This window comes from Mytilus galloprovincialis, chromosome 1 (genome assembly GCF_965363235.1).
Source record: "Mytilus galloprovincialis chromosome 1, xbMytGall1.hap1.1, whole genome shotgun sequence".
In the NCBI taxonomy this organism is placed as follows: Eukaryota; Metazoa; Mollusca; class Bivalvia; order Mytilida; family Mytilidae; genus Mytilus; species Mytilus galloprovincialis.
In genome coordinates, this window is record NC_134838.1 from 129623173 (window position 1) to 129641196 (window position 18024).

Below are 18024 nucleotides of genomic sequence, written 5' to 3' on the forward strand. Positions count from 1 at the left end.
ACTAGTAATTGTTGGGCCCTTGGTAGCTTTTTGTTCGGTGTGAGCCAAGGCTCCATGTTGAAAGCTGTACATTGACCAACAATGGTTTACTTTTATTAATTGTTATTTGAATGGAGAGTTGTCTCATTGGCACTCACACCACATCGTCCTATATATATTGATCTGACTTTGGTCTGGTTGTTTTCTCTTTAACAAATACCCCATTCCCGTTATCAATTTTATGGAAACAATTGCAATAATTACTCTCATAACTGTAATCGGTGAAATGTACTGGTGGACGTAACGGAATATAAGTGAAAACAGTGATACATAGCAATACAACAACAAGCATGAACAAACAATATGGGTCAAATTGTTTCAAAACGAGGTTCACCTTATTTAGTATTAGAGTCTTCTTGTTCTATAATGAAGATCAACCAATTTATATTGAGGGTCAACTTATTTTAGAAAGATTTAACTTGTTTAACGATCATTTTTCCAAGTTTGATAATAAGGGCCTCTTTGTATCATAACAATGGTCAAGTTATTTTACAATCAGGGCGAGCTTGTTTTAGAATAAGAGTCAACTTGTTTAATATTTAGATACAACACTTGTTATATAATGAGAGTAAATTAGTTTTATTATGAGAGTAAACTTGTTTTATTATGAGAATCAACTTGCTTTATAATGAAAAGTAAAATTACCAAAAAAATTAACTCCGAACGGCGAGTCTATAATCAAAATCGAAATCGAATGATAAAACGCATCAATCGAATGGACAACAACTATTATAATCCTAACTAGATACAGGCTTTTTAAATGTGGAAAATGGTAGATTGAACTTATTTGACAGTCGCATCAAACTCTATAATATCTACAACGATGGGTGAACAAAACAGACAGAAAAGGTAAACTTGTGAAAACAGGGGTACAACAGTCTTTACTGTGTAACAATGTCAATTACAACAAAAACAAACAAACACTATTAAGCACGAAAAGCATGTGTGTCAACTTGTTTTATAATTAGAGTAAAGTTGTTTTATATTGAAGGTTTACTTATTTTAGAACAAGGGTCAACTTATTTTATAATTAGGAAAAATTTGTGTTAAAATTAGTGTCAAATTATTATTTAGTTGGGATACAAAAGAGGGACGAAAGATACCAGATGGATAGTCAAACTCATAAATCGAAATTTAACTGACAACTCAATGGCTAAAAATGAAAAAGACAAACAGACAAACAATAGTACACATGACACAACATAGAAAACTAAAGAATAAGCAACATGAACCCTAGCAAAAACTAAGGGTGATCGTAGGTGCTCCGGAAGTGTATGCAGATCCTGCTCAACATGTGGCACCCGTGGTGTTGCTTACGTGATGACAAATCCGGTAAATAGTCTGATTCGGTAGGTCACATTTAGGAAAGAGAAGGTATTGTAGTTACGACGTAAGGAGCATATCAGATATCATTTGTGAAACGGTTATTCAATAGAGGTCAACCAACTCGTGATGGCGCCCGTAAATTTACAAAGGGATGATTCCAACTTCACCATTTTGAACTCTTGGTTTAATAGCTTCCTTGTGAGCAGCAAATGTCACATTGGCAAAATTAATGATTTAAAAGCTCGATGTCGAGTTGACTAATGAGTTGAATTTACTTTGTTTTATCCGTTTGACGTGTTACGGTCCGTTTAAATTGTGTAGTTGTGCTATGTGTGTATTCTTGTCTTTCATTTGTGCATATATGATACTTTTCCTACGCCCTTTTTTCAATACTGACATATTTTTTTAACATTTTGTTATAAACACACTCTTGACTGATGTCCTTACTTTTGACATTTTACCTATTATGTCTGTTTGTGTTGTACAAACAAATGTTTTCAGTATCATCGAATTTTCTGCAACTATCATTCAAGTAGAGGTCTAGCTAGCTATAAATTCAGGATTAATTTACAATTTTCTATATAAAAAAATGTCTGTATGTAGTGAGGAAATTGACAGTTTTCCCCCATTCGTTGGATGTGTTTGAGCTTTCAATTTTGCCATTTGTTTATGGACTTCCCGTTCAGATTTTCCACGGACTTTTTTTTAAATTTTAAATTTGTTATTATACGTTTTATCTAAGTTTATACTTCTATCAATATGAAGATTGTTGAGCTGAACCAAAAGTTTGTTCAAATCGAGTCTATATTATAAAAAGAGAAGATGTGGTATGATTGCCAATGAGACAGAAATTAACAACAACTATAGGTCACCGTACGGCCTTCAACAATGATCAAAACACATACCGCATAGTCAGCTATTGATTGCCCCGAAATGACAATGTAGATCAATCGACAACGTTGTCAGTGAAGGTTCCTTCATCTTTTGTACATGAAAAATATTTGTTCATATTGTTAATTCATCAGAGAAAGTTATACTAGAGGCCAAACATTTCATTTGAACATGTTCATCTTGAGTAATGATGAGATAGAAATAGCTCGTCTGTGTATGCAATGAATTAATTAAAACTCATCAAAACATATACAACTGAATAAATTTATTAAGATATATTTAATATGAATTTGAAAGTTAACATTTACGCAAAGTGTCAAAATAAACTAAAAAAGAAACAACATGCACCAATGCTCTTAAACACCCAAACACACAATAAAAAAATGCGACTAAAGATAACCAAACAACACCTTGTTAAATCCACACACAATGAAAACTTTAATTGCAGAATCATTAACTGCCAAATACATGTTCTTTGTTTTGACTCAAAATAAAATGTATTAAATTACATAACGTACTAAAGAAACAATTAGCAATGCATGGACTCGTTATAATGTATCAAGTGCATAGGAATTTAAGAAAAGACGCCAAATAGTTAAAAATTCGGTTGGTCTCTTAGGCATTTGTATGGAAAATGAACTGATGAGAACATAAATATAAAGGAATAACGTGAAACCGTATAATGCTATATGTTAAAGGGATTGTAAATCATCGATATTTCAATGTATGTATTTGTGCAGTATCAATCAACCAAAGGAATCTTCGTGAGCATATTTTGACATAATGACTCCACTTTGATAAATGTTTTAAACAAAATCAATATTATGTCCCGTGAAATTTAAAGTACCTTGCGGTTAATGAAAAATATTACTGATGGTTGTTTTTTTCTATAAAACATTGCCTCGATATCCTTGCACTCAAAGTATACAAAATTGATAGTTCTGACAACATACATTTCTAAAAAATCTTCCTCTATTTCTCTACAACCTAAACGTAAAAAAGAAGATGTGGTACGATTATCAATGAGACAACTCTCCACAAGAGACCAAAATTACGCAAAAAGTAACAGTTATGGGTTACCGCACGGCCATACCGCTATGTAAAGTGTAGAACAATTAAAAAAAATAAAATTTAATGACCTTATTTATCTAACAAAATGATAGACTTTGTGTGAATGTAGTTTCAAACACAATTAAATTAACACATTTTTTCTATGTGTAGATACAATCATATTCCGTCAAACAGTATGTAACTCTAGTGCCAAATAATTCACAACTAGTATGAAAAAATTTGTATGTCATGCTAACTATAACAACGCTTTATCAATATGTTCGGTAACATTAATACACACAATATCTCATATGTCAAACTTTCATGTTCAAAATAATTATTTTTCACCGGTCATTATAACATGCTCAGGATCACCAAATACCCTCAAAGTATCATGTTCTCATGTTTTGACCTAACCGAGGAACGTAATACCTCACATTGTCATTTTTATCTTCTAAAATATATTCATTGTCACGCATCTGCTGATCTTGAAGACGCTTGTTCTTCTTTTTCTTTCTACGCCATCGTCTTCTACGCTGTTCTTCGTCATCATAGGTGCAAGTTGTATCAGAATATATGGTTTCACTTGCTAGTTGTCTTTCATCACTGTAAGAAGATGATGTAATGAGTTCTATGATACCATTGAGTTGATATGAGACTGAACAATAATTTGTAAAAATATGTTATAATAAACAAAACAACATAACATAACACTAATCCATATTTTACATGTGTAGAATAAACGAAGGATGATGATGTCAGTGGAGGCAAGATTTTCGTGAATAATGCATTGTGTAGTAAATAAAACACCTTTGTTTAAAACAAATTATATCAGTGACTAAGAATTAAAGTTATACTTACGGTTGTTTGAAATCTTCAGGCTGAAGGACCTCAAACTTGTTAATCTCAAAGTCAAAAGACTTTTCAGAGTATCGACTAGAAAATATAAAATTCAAAATCAATTAACAAACTTGTATTGACTAGGAATCAGATGTTAGGACTGTCAATTATCATTGTATTCCTACCGAAAGTCATGTGCAAAAAAGATACTAAGGTCAAACTATGAAAATATGCTAAAGTTGTCATACTAAAGAATAATATCTGAAGGTCAGACAAAGAAAGAGTGCTAATGCAATTGTTTGCCAAGAAAGGATGCATACTCAAGGTGAAGCAGATAAACGATGCTCACGATGAAAACACACAAAGTTATGATTCAATGCTTGGATTTTGCTATACTTTTCGTCCGTTTTATGTTCTTCATCTTTTTATAAGCTTTCGATTTTCCAATACACTGGCCTTGGACATCGCTGAAGAGACATTTATTGATGAAGGTGAAGGATGATTGGTACCGTTAATGTTATAACTAAGTGCAGGTTCAATTCTCACACCCGATTAAATGGGCATTAACTGTGAACTACTTATTGCGAACTTGTTTCTGTTCAATGACGAGTTACAATTTATGACAAAATTCAGCAAATACCCATCGTAACAACATCTGATACAAACATTTAATTTAGTCCTGGTTTCTATGATGAGTTTATCTAATACATTGTTATATACTTAGATGATACATTGGCACTCAATAAACGAAGACTTTAGTATGTACGCTAAAGAGAATTCGGACAAATTGACTTAAAATAAAGCTAATAATAGCAATGAACACTCCCCTTTTCCTGGATCATGATATTTATATCTGTAAATTTTTTAAATACTTCGTCTATATTGCAATTTTGTGCTTCTTTGATTCATATTTGTTAGTCGTTGTTTAGTGATTAGCATTAAAACACAATATTTACTAATGTAACCTTTTCTCTTTGACATGTTTAACCATAATGTTAGAGTGTCTTGTTCATAAATCGTTGTCAATATAATAGAATTTGATGCAGCTGTCATACTAGTGAAAGGTGTATCTAGCTATAAAACCAGGTTCACATTTTTACATAAGAAAAGTCAGGAATATGACAGTTGTTATGAAATTCGTTTGAGGTGTTTGTGCTTTTGATTTTGCCATTTGATTACGGACCTTCCGTTTTGATTTTTTCCAAGAGTTCAGTATTTTTGTGGTATTACTTTTTAATTGAAAGCTTAATACCAACATTTACGATGAAGGAGATGATTTTTCATTTCCTATTGCAAGTTATCCATTTAAAGATTGTGACTTTCTTTTTATGAAGTTTGTTCGTGTATGTTACAACGGAATAAATCTCTGTACTACTAAAAAAGACCTTACAACGGGGTCCTCTATATCACAAACTGGTCAAATCATTCACTTAATGTTATCATCGGTACAAGGAACTCTTGTAAATATGAATCAATAATCAGATATTTTATACGTTCAAGTATTTGAAATCCAATATTTTATAGTAATATTCTTTACAAAGCAAAAACATGCTAGCTTACATCTCAAAAGATAACAACACCTTTAAACAGAACTAATTGGAAAGAATATAGTTCCGATATATACTGTTGTCAGGCTATTTAAAAACACGTATATTTTTGGTATTAATGTTGATTCACTCATTGTGTCTTTGCATCGGACAAAGCCTCGTGTTTCTATAAAAAAAAAACGTTGTTGGCAGGATACGGATAATGTTCTACTGATATATTGCATGATGGTATGATACTAACTAGAGCGATTTTACTTTACTTTAATATGATGGAATCAGTTTAATTGAGGTATGGAGCTGGCATGTCAGTAGTTGCTAGTAGTCCTTTGTTCATTTATGTATCAGTTTGGTCTAATTTCTTTTATTATCTATTCTGCCATCGGCCTCGGACTTCTCTTAAACAGCCGTAATGTTGAGGCTGTCATTATCCAAGAGCTAATGTCCTGTGTAAGTCTTGGGTTTTTTTTTGTTTTTTTTTTTTTTAATTTAGTTCATTTATATGTTTTAAGATTTAGTTCGGCGTCCAAGTTTACTGAATTTCTGAAAAAAAATAATTTCTCGCTGCGTTGCAGAATCGTTGATGGCCTCTGCTGTTTCTTTAAAACTAGAGGTATACGAGGGTTGATATCTAATAAAATATTGTAAACCCTGCCGTATTTTGTAGTCTGTCCCGAGTCAGGAGCCCTTGCTTTCCTTAGTTTTGTATGTTTTTTTTTTAATTTAAGTTCAAGTACATTTTATTAAGTGTAGTTTGAATTCAATATTCAATATTTAAAATAAATGAAAATCTCCATGTACGGAAAAAATTGGTATGTAGTCAAAATATGAACGATATCATGCATTTCAATGTTCCGTCTAAATGTCATCCTTAGTGTGTTCATAACTATCAGTTTTGACATTGTATAAGGCTAACATCTATTTACAATGTTTAAATGTATTTAAAGTAACGGAAGATTTAAAAAAAAAGTAATTTTCAATAAAATAAACAATTAAGGTCAAGTTACAGTAGATGGGCTATCTCACAGATTTCTTTTTGTTTACTTCTCGTCGTCTTTTGTCGTATCGACATATACCCTGAAACTAATTCTACCACAGACGGAACAATTAACATGTTATGTAAAACTTTCACAAATTAATATATTTCAACAGAAAATATAATTACCTGTATACATTACTATTTCTGCGATGTTTTGCACGTCTGAAAAAAAAAGCTTCAACTGAAAAAATGATACAATTCTATGTTGAAAAAACAAACATTGTTTTCCTCTACCGTTGAAGAACATAACAACAAAAACTTAAGGAGGTTCGCTACTTAATTTCAAAATAACTAGAAGTTCATGTGACTGTTAATACCAATATTTTATAAATCGGAAAAAAAAGAGGGCCAAAAGATATCAGAGGATCGGAACAGTCAAACTTTAAGATCGAAAATTAAACTTACAAATTGGCTAAAGAAGACAAACAGACAAATAATAGTACACATGATACATCATAGAGAACTAAAGACTAAGCTACACAAACCCTCTCAAAATCTAAGGGTACTCCGGAAGGGTAAGCAAATCCTGCTCCATATGTGCCACACGTCGTATTGCTCATGTTATTACAAGCCCGTTAAATAGTCTAATTCGGTAGATCACATTCATGAAAAAGGAAGAGGATTGTAATAACGACATTGGCAACATATCATATATCATTTGTGAAACTGTTATCCCATAACGGTCAACTCGTGATCGCGTCCCTAAAATTGACGAAGGGATGATTTCAACTACACCATTTGGAACTCTTGGTTTACAACCTTCATTAGCTTGTGAGCAGCAACTCTCTATCAAGGAAATCATGATAAGAAATACAAGCAAGGCAATATCGTATCAATTTGGAGAAATAAACTCCATATGCAGGCGCTGCTGGAATGTAGCTACTTACAAATGAAAAATTCACAATTGGGAAGCTGAAATCATCTCTTTTGTATTAAAGTTTTAGTTTTCAACCAATTCTCATTGTTAATTTTTAAATCTAAGTCTGAATGGGTACACCATAGCAGCTGAACATAAATACGGGTTAGCGTGCTTGTTTTTGAGAAAAAGGCCATTGACAATGTTGTAGGAGGCAATTTTTTATAGACTGTTCATTCATTTAACATTCGTAACTATCTTTTTTTAACGAAATAACAAGGATGACACCCGCTGGTGCTAGTTGATATACATATCAAATATGAATTTGGAAATCATAACGATATAAAATACATAGAGCGAATACGATCTTGATCATAGAACATGGATTGTCAACTGAAACCAAAAGATGTATTTAATCATGATGTTTCTTTGTAAGTCTGCTATGCTATTGTATTATGTCTTATCATGTGTGATTTAAATTATATCATTTTCAAAATATTTGGAAAATTTTATCAACCAATCCATTTATATGATGTTTAGTTGAAAGCAACTTCATGCACATGCTTTATTTGTTTTTAAACAGGTTGTTTTTGGGATGAAAATAAATCGACATGGTTAGTTAAAACAAATTATCACACCATTATAAATACATTTCTATATGATTATTCTAGTAATGGTTTGAAAATACAAAAAAAAAAACACCTTTACAATTCAATCTCAATTGCATATTCTTGTTTTAGAAATTTACTTGTTATCAAAGAAACGATGCAGTGAAACATTCGTGTGACGCGTATTTAATAGTCGTATATAGTGGTTCACTATCGTTAATAAATGGGAAGTGTCCGTTTTTATTCCTGAGTTTATATGTAGTTATGTACTATTAAAAAATATTTTTTTATTAACTTCTTTGTTCTGAGCGATCTTGTTTTAATTTGGACTGTATTTCTGACACATGTCATTTTTGTGGCATTTTCAACATTGCCATATCAGCGACAGTTTGGCTAGCCAAACACCAGGTTTTACATAATAGTTAATGTCAAAATATTCTGTTCCAAATCAGGGATATAACAGTTGTAATTAAATAGTTCGTTTGTATGTGTGTTTGAGTCTGTTTTGCCGCAGTTCAGTTTTACTGTTGTTCCGTTGTTGTTCTCTCATATCTGATGTGTTTCCCTCGGGTTTTGGTTTGTGAAAAAAAAGTAATTGCGTAATCCTAAAATTTTACAGCGGTATACTACTGTGGCCATGTTTAGACTAAAAAACTAAAATAACTTAATTCAACTCATAGTTAAAAGTATACAGTTTATATGATAGGCTCACTGTTTGGAACATGTGTGACTCTGAAGATCCATACTGAAAGTTCAAACGTTATAACGAAGATATTCATCATCATTGCATCGGTTATTTTGCCGACAAAAAAATGTTTTACCAATAACAGACCGTGATCATTTCTGCGTGTTCTTACAGTAAATTGTGTTTTGCCATTGCCCGCAAATTAAAATTATATTTGCCAAAGAATAATTTACGCTTATGTTATCATTGCATTATATCTAAAACATATTCACATCATCAAAAACCTGAAATAAGAAGTGGATTGCAAGTGGACAAAAAAATTGCATGAACTTAATTACTGAAGAACAGTCCGTCAACGCAATAGTCATTGGACAAACTGAATTAGTTGTTGGACAAATGATCACAAAACGGAAAAGCATGTTCATGAACTATTGTATGATGAATATTCATGAAAACTTTATGTTCGTTGAAAAATCCTCAGTCACTAGTTTATGAATACTCTTGTTCATTTGTATTTCATATCCTGTTCAGCAATAGTTCGTGAATTTTCAATAGATAATTCTTGATTTCTGTTTACCTGAGCGATACCAGGTTAAACCCTTGTTAATGTACCATGTGTTGGTTGACCTTTAAATATATATTTTTTTTTTCTAAAGTTGATATCTGTCCCATCGAAATAGCCCCAAAACTATTTTTGCTAGAACAAAATATCAATAAAAAATTATATGTAATTTAAAACATAAAAAATCACAAGTCGTCCGACAGCAAACATAACTTACTTTTTCTTCTTGTTTTTCTTGGAATCGATTGTTCCATATGGTTCTTCTCTGCAACAAAAAATAAATAAAAAACGGTAGAATTAATCTAGTAAACATATTGGTTTGCCTACTAGTGTTGAATTAAAACATTTCTAAATTCAATACTATTGATTTGGTTTGTCTGTTTCTCTAGATCTGGAAGAGTGATTAGAAAGGGGAGATAACTTCCTTATGTTTACAGTAGTGTTTGTTATATAAACATTCAATGTAGATTTTGAAACAATCCAAGAAAACATATTGATCTCCAGAATAAAAGTCACAAATTCAACTTTGTAATATTATCTTTTGTAAATATTTTTTTTTTTAATGAACCTATCTGAAAGTTATCCGCGAAGCATCGAGATCCATAGATCACTATTATTTCATTCATTTTACATTAGTTACTATTTGTATTTAAAAAAAAAAACAATAATAAAATAACAAGGATAGTACGGAAGCGTATTAGCGCTACACATTTTATTTATTTTTTTTTCCTATGTTGGCGTTATAACGGAGAGGTCACGTGATCAAGTATGAAGGTTGTGTGTTTTCCAACAGGGACAGGAAAACTCGATGTTATGACATATTTTGTATTTACTACTGAGTGTTTGTGGAGTTAAACATATTCATAAGTTCCAGTAACGTTTGTAACATCAGTATTTTACACGGAAAGTTGATATAACACTGTAGTAATGGTTTGTTGTTAATAGTAATAGTAATAAACATTCGAGTACACCCAACCACGACAGTACCTGGTTTGTTTGTTTACATTGTGTGTCATTTGAAATTACTTTACACAGTCTTGTTAAAGATAAATACGATAGAGATTAATATTGAACTTTAAATGATGACTAGGAAGAAGACGAAACCAAGCACAAAACGCAAGCTCATGGATTCGTCACAGAATACCGATTCTTCGTTCGATTTAACTTCCAAACAGCCATACAAGAAATCAAATAAAAAACAAAATAAACAACAAAAGGCTAGTAATTCAGTCGATTATAGTGAACAAGGAAATATGTGGGCCCAGATGACACCTGACAATTTCATACAAAACCAAAAGCAGCAAAGCAGCACACCATATCCGTATCCGTACCCTCCCCCTTTTTCTGGTCCCCAACCTGTGCATTTTAGCCAATATACACCGTCCGTTGCGGATAGTAGCATTCTCAGTCATATTATGTACAGCATCAGTTCTATTGATTCTAGATTGAGCAAACTTGAAAGTATGGATAAATAAACAGCTTCGCCATGAGCGCATGATACGCCCGACGTCTTGTGTGGAAGTTTTATGCAATAATCATAAATAGTTTCTGAGAAAGTTTTAAGCAATTACCATTTATTGCTTTTGAGACACGGTGGGACATGTGAAACCCCACCAACCCCCCCCCCCCCTCCTGTTTTTTTTTTTTTTTTTTAAATATCACTAAAATAAAATTTTGAATCAAACCAGAAAGTATACAGATCTTTAGATTAATATAACAAAGAAGTGTGTAAAGTTTTAAGCAATAATCATAAATCGTTTTTGAGATACGGCGCGACATGTAAAAAACCCTCCCCCTTTTTTACAAAATACTCAATAACTCAAAAATGAAATTTTGAATCATCACCAAAAAGTATACAGATATTAAGATTAATATAACTAAGAAGTGTGTAAAGTTTTAAGCAATAATCAAGAATCGTTTTTGAGATACGGTGCGACATGTGAACAAAAACACACCCCTGTTTTAGTTACAAAGTGCCGTAACTCAAAAAGTTTAAATCTTATTTTCACCAAAAAATATACAGATCATTTGACCATCATAAAAAACAACTATATTTAGTTTCATGAAATTTAGATAAGTCGTTCTCAAGTTACGGTGCGACATGTTTACGCCGGACAGACAGACGGACGGACGGACACCGGACATTTGTAAACCATAATACGTCCCGTCAAAATTTTGACGGGCGTATAAAAACTGGATAAATTTGACGGTCTTTGTGAGGTAGTTGATAGTTTATTCGCCAGGGTAAAAACATCCGAATCTGATGTAATAAAAATCACTACTCAAGTATCTGAATTAAATAATACGTGTGACAGTTTTGATATCAAACTTGACGAATTAAATGCAGAAAAGGATAATTTGTGGATTGCACAGGCATCTGGGGGTTCTGGTAGTCCAGGAAAGGTGTCGAAATTAAAGAAAGACATAGCTGAAATACATAAACAAAACAGCGAGTTAAAGTCAACCCTGTCTGAATTGCAATATGAGGCTACAAAAAACAATCTAATATTCTTACGGTATTGTGGACATGCCAGGTGAGGATGTCCAAAATCTGCTTAGTGGCTTTGTTCGCGATGAAATGGATGTTAAAACAAATATCAATTTCCGCTGCGTTCGACGTATGAATAGCAAATTCAAGCCAGGCCAATAATTGCAACTTTTGACAATTTTAAACAGCGTGAGGTAGTGAAGTCATCTGCTTACAAATTGAAGAGCTCTCCGTTCGGTCTCAGTGTACAGTATACACCAGATGTGCCCGCTAAAAGAAAACAATTGCTACCAATTCAAAGAGAAGCTCGTGCTCAACAAGCTAAAGCAGTGATGATCAGAGATAAACTGTATATAAATAACGAGCTTTTCGATCAGATTAAGCACAAACAATTCTTACCGAAAATGGAAACTCAGATACCGAATGAGAAGATCGAGGTAGATATATGTACTGACAAGACAACTCATCAAACTGACGAGAAGTAGGCTACTACCAAAGAATACTAGGATAGCAGTGGAGGTTTTGTGTCTCATTAAAAAAACTGTGATAATTTGAAAATAATTTCTTGGAACGTGAATGGTGGTATTCAAAATAAACTTAATAACATTGCATTTTTGAATTTTATTTGCACATATGATATAGTTTTTCTTACAGAATGTTGGTTTAAAAATGATTTTAGTTTGTCTATTCCTGGTTATGATTGTTTTTTGTATGCTAGACGCAAGTCTAAATCTATTCAAGGAGGAGGTATTGTAATTTTAATAAAAGAGTGTTTTTCTAATAAAATTTCTATCGAAACATGTATTCATGATACTATTATATCGTTGAATATTGAAAAGGATATTGTTACAAGTGATAAAAACTTATTTATTGCCTGCGTTTATATACCCCCTGTCAGATCGAATTTTTATAAACTTTATAATTGTGATTTATTTGTTGATTTAGAAAATAGCATTGAACTTTACTCTTCACTTGGTGATGTTATACTTTTGAGTGATGCAAACAGTCGAACTAGGTCAATAGATGATTTTGTGAGTAACGATAGTATTCATACTACTATAAGGAATAGACTTGATGATATTTTTGATTATTCTGCTGATATAGAACTCAATGTAAGAAATAATCCGGACAACAATACAAACTGCTATGGCCCAAAACTTATCTCGCTATGTAAAGCCTCGGGTTTGAGAATATTGAATGGCCGGTATAAAAATGGTTTTGCCAATGATTTTACATCTTGTGATGCGAATGGAATGAGCGTTATAGACTACCTATTAGTCCCAGTGTCACTTTTCCCGATAGTGCGTCAACTTATTGTGTCTAATTTTACAACTTTTTCCGACCACGCATTTCTACATATACAACTTTCATTACTGTGTAACAAACAAAATTCAACACGGTTCACGGATGATGAAAACAGACAGAAACTGTCGCAGGACAACTTTAAATGGAATGATGAATTAAAAGAACAATGTAGAGATTGTTTACTAAATAGTATGGAAAAGATAAATATGTGTCGTGAACAGATTGACTTTGATGGGCAGCAATTACTCGACAATTCGTTGGACGAATTCACTAGTACGTTAAATGACATTATGGCACCATTTTAAATCTTACAGATCTAACATTTGTGATGATAAACCTTGGTTCAACGCCCAGTGTAAAGACCTTCATCGCCGCTATATAAACTGTTTAAATATATTTAATAGACTAAAATCGCAACTAAACCATAGTAATTTAATCCGAGCGAAAAAGGACTATAAAACACTAGAACGTCGCTTGAAACGAGAGTATATGCGCACTGGAGAAACATGCTAGACATTATGAGACTTACAAACCCTAAATTATTTTACAAGAAATTTAAAAGAAAAGCGTCTCCTAAACATGCTGTACCATTAAAGTTGTTCCATGAACATTTTAAGTCATTGTGCTCATCAGACACAGATGCTGTACTGGACGACAGCCAATTTAATAACACTGATGGTGAATGCGTATATGAGGAACTTGACAGAGAAATTACAGAAAATGACATTTTGAAAGCTATTCGTAACCTTAAACGTGATAAACGTCATGGAGTTGATGGAATTCTTAACGAATATTTTATTGAATACAAAGATGTGTTTATGCCTGTATTACTGTACATTTAAAGGAATTTTACAGTCTGGAATTTTCCCTACGGATTGGGCAAAAGCCATACTTATACCTATATTCAAGAAGGGTAATGTGCTTGATTCGAACAACTACAGAGGGATTAGTTTAGTCAGTAATTTTGGAAAGTATTTACGTCCGTTCTTTAATCAACGTTTAATAGACTGGTCGGAAACATTTGATATTGTGACCGATGCCCAGTTCGGCTTTCGCCCCGGTCTGGGTCCAGTAGATGCTATTTTTGCTCTTGCATCATTAATTTTCAAATCTTTATCAGCCACAAATCGTTTTAATTGTTGTTTTGTAGACTACACAAAGGCTTTTGACACTGTTCAAAGATATATGTTATGGTATAAACTATCAAAAATTGGTATTCAAGGTAAATTTTTAATGGTTATCAAAGCTATGTATTCTAATGTCACTTCTTGTGTAAGTGTTGATGGGTTCAATTCTGAGTATTTTACTAATGAAGTAGGTTTGATGCAAGGTGAAGTATTATCACCGATATTTTTTTCTATGTATGTCAATGATTGTGAAATGGCTTTTATAAATAGTGACTCTATTCCTTATGAGATAAAGGAACTAAATTTATTTTTACTAATGTACGCTGACGATATGGTTATTTTTTCAGAAACTGTATCTGGATTACAAATGTTACTTGATACTTTGTATCTCTAAATGGTCACTTAGTGTGAATATAGCAAAAACGAAAATTGTTGTTATTAGAAAAGGTGGGAAAATACATGGCAATGAAAAATGGTATTATAATAACCAGGAAATAGAAGTTGTAGATAAGTTTAGTTATCTTGGTATGTTGTTAAATTTTAATGGTAAATATAATGTGTTACAGCAGAAACTCTCAGAACAGGGTAGAAAAGCTGTATTTGCCTTAAGGAGAAATGTAAAGGATATATATTTGAATTTTGTAACTTTACTTTCACTTTTTGATACTTATATAAACAGTGAACTTTGTTATGGTTGTGAAATTTGGGGTGCTCTCAAGGCACCAGCTATAGAAAGGATACATCTGGGCTATTGTAAAAATATTATGAAAATAAAAAGCTCTACTAGTAATGTCATGGTGTACTATGAGCTAGGTAGATTACCATTATTGCACACCAGAAAATGTCGAATTTTTAAATACTGGTTTAAGCTATTATGTACTACAAACTGTATTTTGAAAAACTGTTACTGTTTTTTATATGACGATTTACAAAAATGTCCAAATAATAAGACAAATTGGTTGTATTTTATTAAAAATTAGTTGCTCAGTATAGGTTTAGGTGATATTTGGTATAATCAAGGTTTATTTTTAGATAGTAAGCTCTCCAGTAGTTTTTACTTGATAATTAAACAACGCCTGTTTGATTGTATGAAGCAAGATTTTGACAGCCAAATGAATGATTTAGTTAAATGTACAAGTTATAGATATATGGTTCATAATTTTTGTTTACAAAATTATTTATTTAAACCAACACCAGTTATTTATAAGACGTGTATTACCAAAAAAAGACTTAGTAGTCATGATTTAGCTATAGAATGAGGTCGCTATTCTGCAATTCCAAGAAGTAATAGACTATGTATTTTTTGTAAAGACGACATTGAAGATGAGATGCATTTTATTTTGAAATGTCCTACTTATCAAGGTCTTAGATCTTATTTTATAAAACCATATTATTGGAGAAAACCTTCTATGTATAAATATATACAATTAATGTGTTCTAATAATGTTAAAGAATTCTGTAATTTTGGTAAATTTATATTTCGTGCACAAAAATTAAGATCTAACATGATGTAATATGTTTAACACATTACCTTCTGCTATCAATGTATACTTTTGTAGTTTATATGTTGTATGCCTATAGTTGTTATGACTTTGGTAAATGAAGATATATATATATGTTGTGTACAAGATGCAAGTTTGTACAAATTACAATTTGCACAGGGTTTTTGTACAAGTTATAAGTTTTTAGACACCTACCTTCTTGCAACAGGTGATACAGGTTTATCTTATAATATAAACCAGTGTATTGTTTTAAATTTAAACACATAATTCTTCAAACTAACATTTAGTGCTATTCTCCTTGTCTTCAAACTGGAAATGAGGATACCTGAATGGTTTAAATTATAATTTTATTTTTTTTCTTATACAATATTCATATTCATACAAAATCTTTGTGTGGTCTTATAATGGTTTTGTATCAATGTTCAGTTTAAGTCTGTATCATGAAGTTGTGAAAATATGACAGAAATATGCGAAACAAAAGACTGTTTGCTTGCATCATCCATTTGTGTTCAGCAGGTCATAAAACACTGATTACTTGTACAAAAAATCTGTACAAATTATAATTTGTACAACATTACAACTTGTACACAACATATATATACTGAATAACGCAAACCTGTTGCGTTATAACGCAAACCTTTGCGTTGTAACGCAAACATTTGCTTTGCGATATAATGCAAACCTTTGCGTTATAACGCAAACATTTGTTTTATCTTGTTTCTTATTTAAGATTCAAAGGAAACAGTAGTTATTAATGGAGGCGGCTGTATATATTAAAAGTTATCACCTTTGTAGTAATTGCAAAGTAGAATGCTTGAATAATTAGATCATATCAATGACTAATAATGAGCAGAATAATATAAGAAGGTGTGGTATGAGTGCCAATAAGAAAACTCGCCATTTATGTCACTATTCGTAAAAGTAAACCATCATAGGCCGAGTTACGGTCTTCAACACGGAGCATTGGCTCACACAAAACAACAAACTATAAACGATATCCATGTTACTACTAGTATACATATTACAAAGAAAATGCAGTAAATTGAGGTTTATTATACCTAAGAACAAAATCAACCCTTCTAATATAGCTATAACCGAACATAAATATACTTCCAAAGTAAGCTCTCGTTTGAGAAGTGTGTAAAATAGGTTAGATTCCAACAAGCTACCCTTTGGCAATAAATGTATAGAATGAAGATGTTTTATTAATAAAATTATATTAATTCTCTCTATTCACATTGCTACCCAGACATCTTAAAAATACTACATTATATTGAAATGAAAATTCAAGGACTTTCTATCAAAGAATCTTGATCATATTCTGAGATTTAAAAAAATGTTTCCTTATTAATAATTCATTTTAAAGCAGAAAGATCATTTTGTCTATTTGACTTGGAGGTTTCACAATTGTATGACATTATTTTTGATCTTTCAATTTAAAAATGACTATATACTAAGGGACGACATCAAAAGATCGATGTAGGAAAAAAAAAAACTGAAATCAAATAGTTTGGGGGTGGGGGTTAAAATTCTGCAAGTTTTGTATATCTCAAATCGATTTTTACATATATCCCTTTTGGTAAATCAATGTTTCCCCAATTAAATTAAGAGGGGTGTTGGGGTCAGTGAAAAAACTATGTGAAATAAGTGTGTTGTCCTACACTGAACTTTTGATGTCATCCCTAAACTATATCTATTTTCTTGTTAAATTCTATACTTTTCTGATACACAAATCAGTCTTAATTTATGTATAATTGCCCTTCAAGTATTCCATTATTCTTATGCATATTTATTATAATGATTTGGCCTTGTATGTATGTTTCTTTTTTTATCTACTAGTAAATCACATCCGAAATGAATGACTGACGGACATATATACAAAACTTAATGAATAATTGAAATCAAAATGTTTGCGTTATAACGCAAAGGTTTGCGTTAAAACGCAAAAGATTTGCGGTTCGCGTTATAACGCAAAGGTTTGCGTTGTAACGCAAAAGGTTTGCGTTATAACGCAAATGTTTGCGTTACAGCGCAAAGGTTTGCGTTATAACGCAAATGTTTGAGTTATAACGCAAACATAGGAAGAAAAATAAAAAATAAAATGTGTGGCGCTAATACGCTTCCGTATATTGGACAGGGGTTGTCAGCTGAAATCAAAAGTT

The 18024-nt window shown here is 31.9% G+C and overlaps 1 protein-coding gene across 1 annotated transcript; it reads right to left on the reverse strand.

Annotated features, from left to right (window-relative positions):
* Positions 1–2506: 2506 nt before the first annotated feature.
* Positions 2507–10804, reverse strand: LOC143067014 (uncharacterized). The gene is made up of 5 exons (XM_076239983.1): positions 10797–10804; positions 9658–9705; positions 6856–6891; positions 4168–4242; positions 2507–3912 (listed from the first exon to the last, which is right to left on the reverse strand). Exons 1-5 carry the CDS (start codon positions 10802–10804, stop codon positions 3699–3701), a joined length of 381 nt encoding a protein of 126 aa, XP_076096098.1. The 3' UTR covers positions 2507–3698.
* Between the last annotated feature and the right edge of the window lie 7220 nt (positions 10805–18024).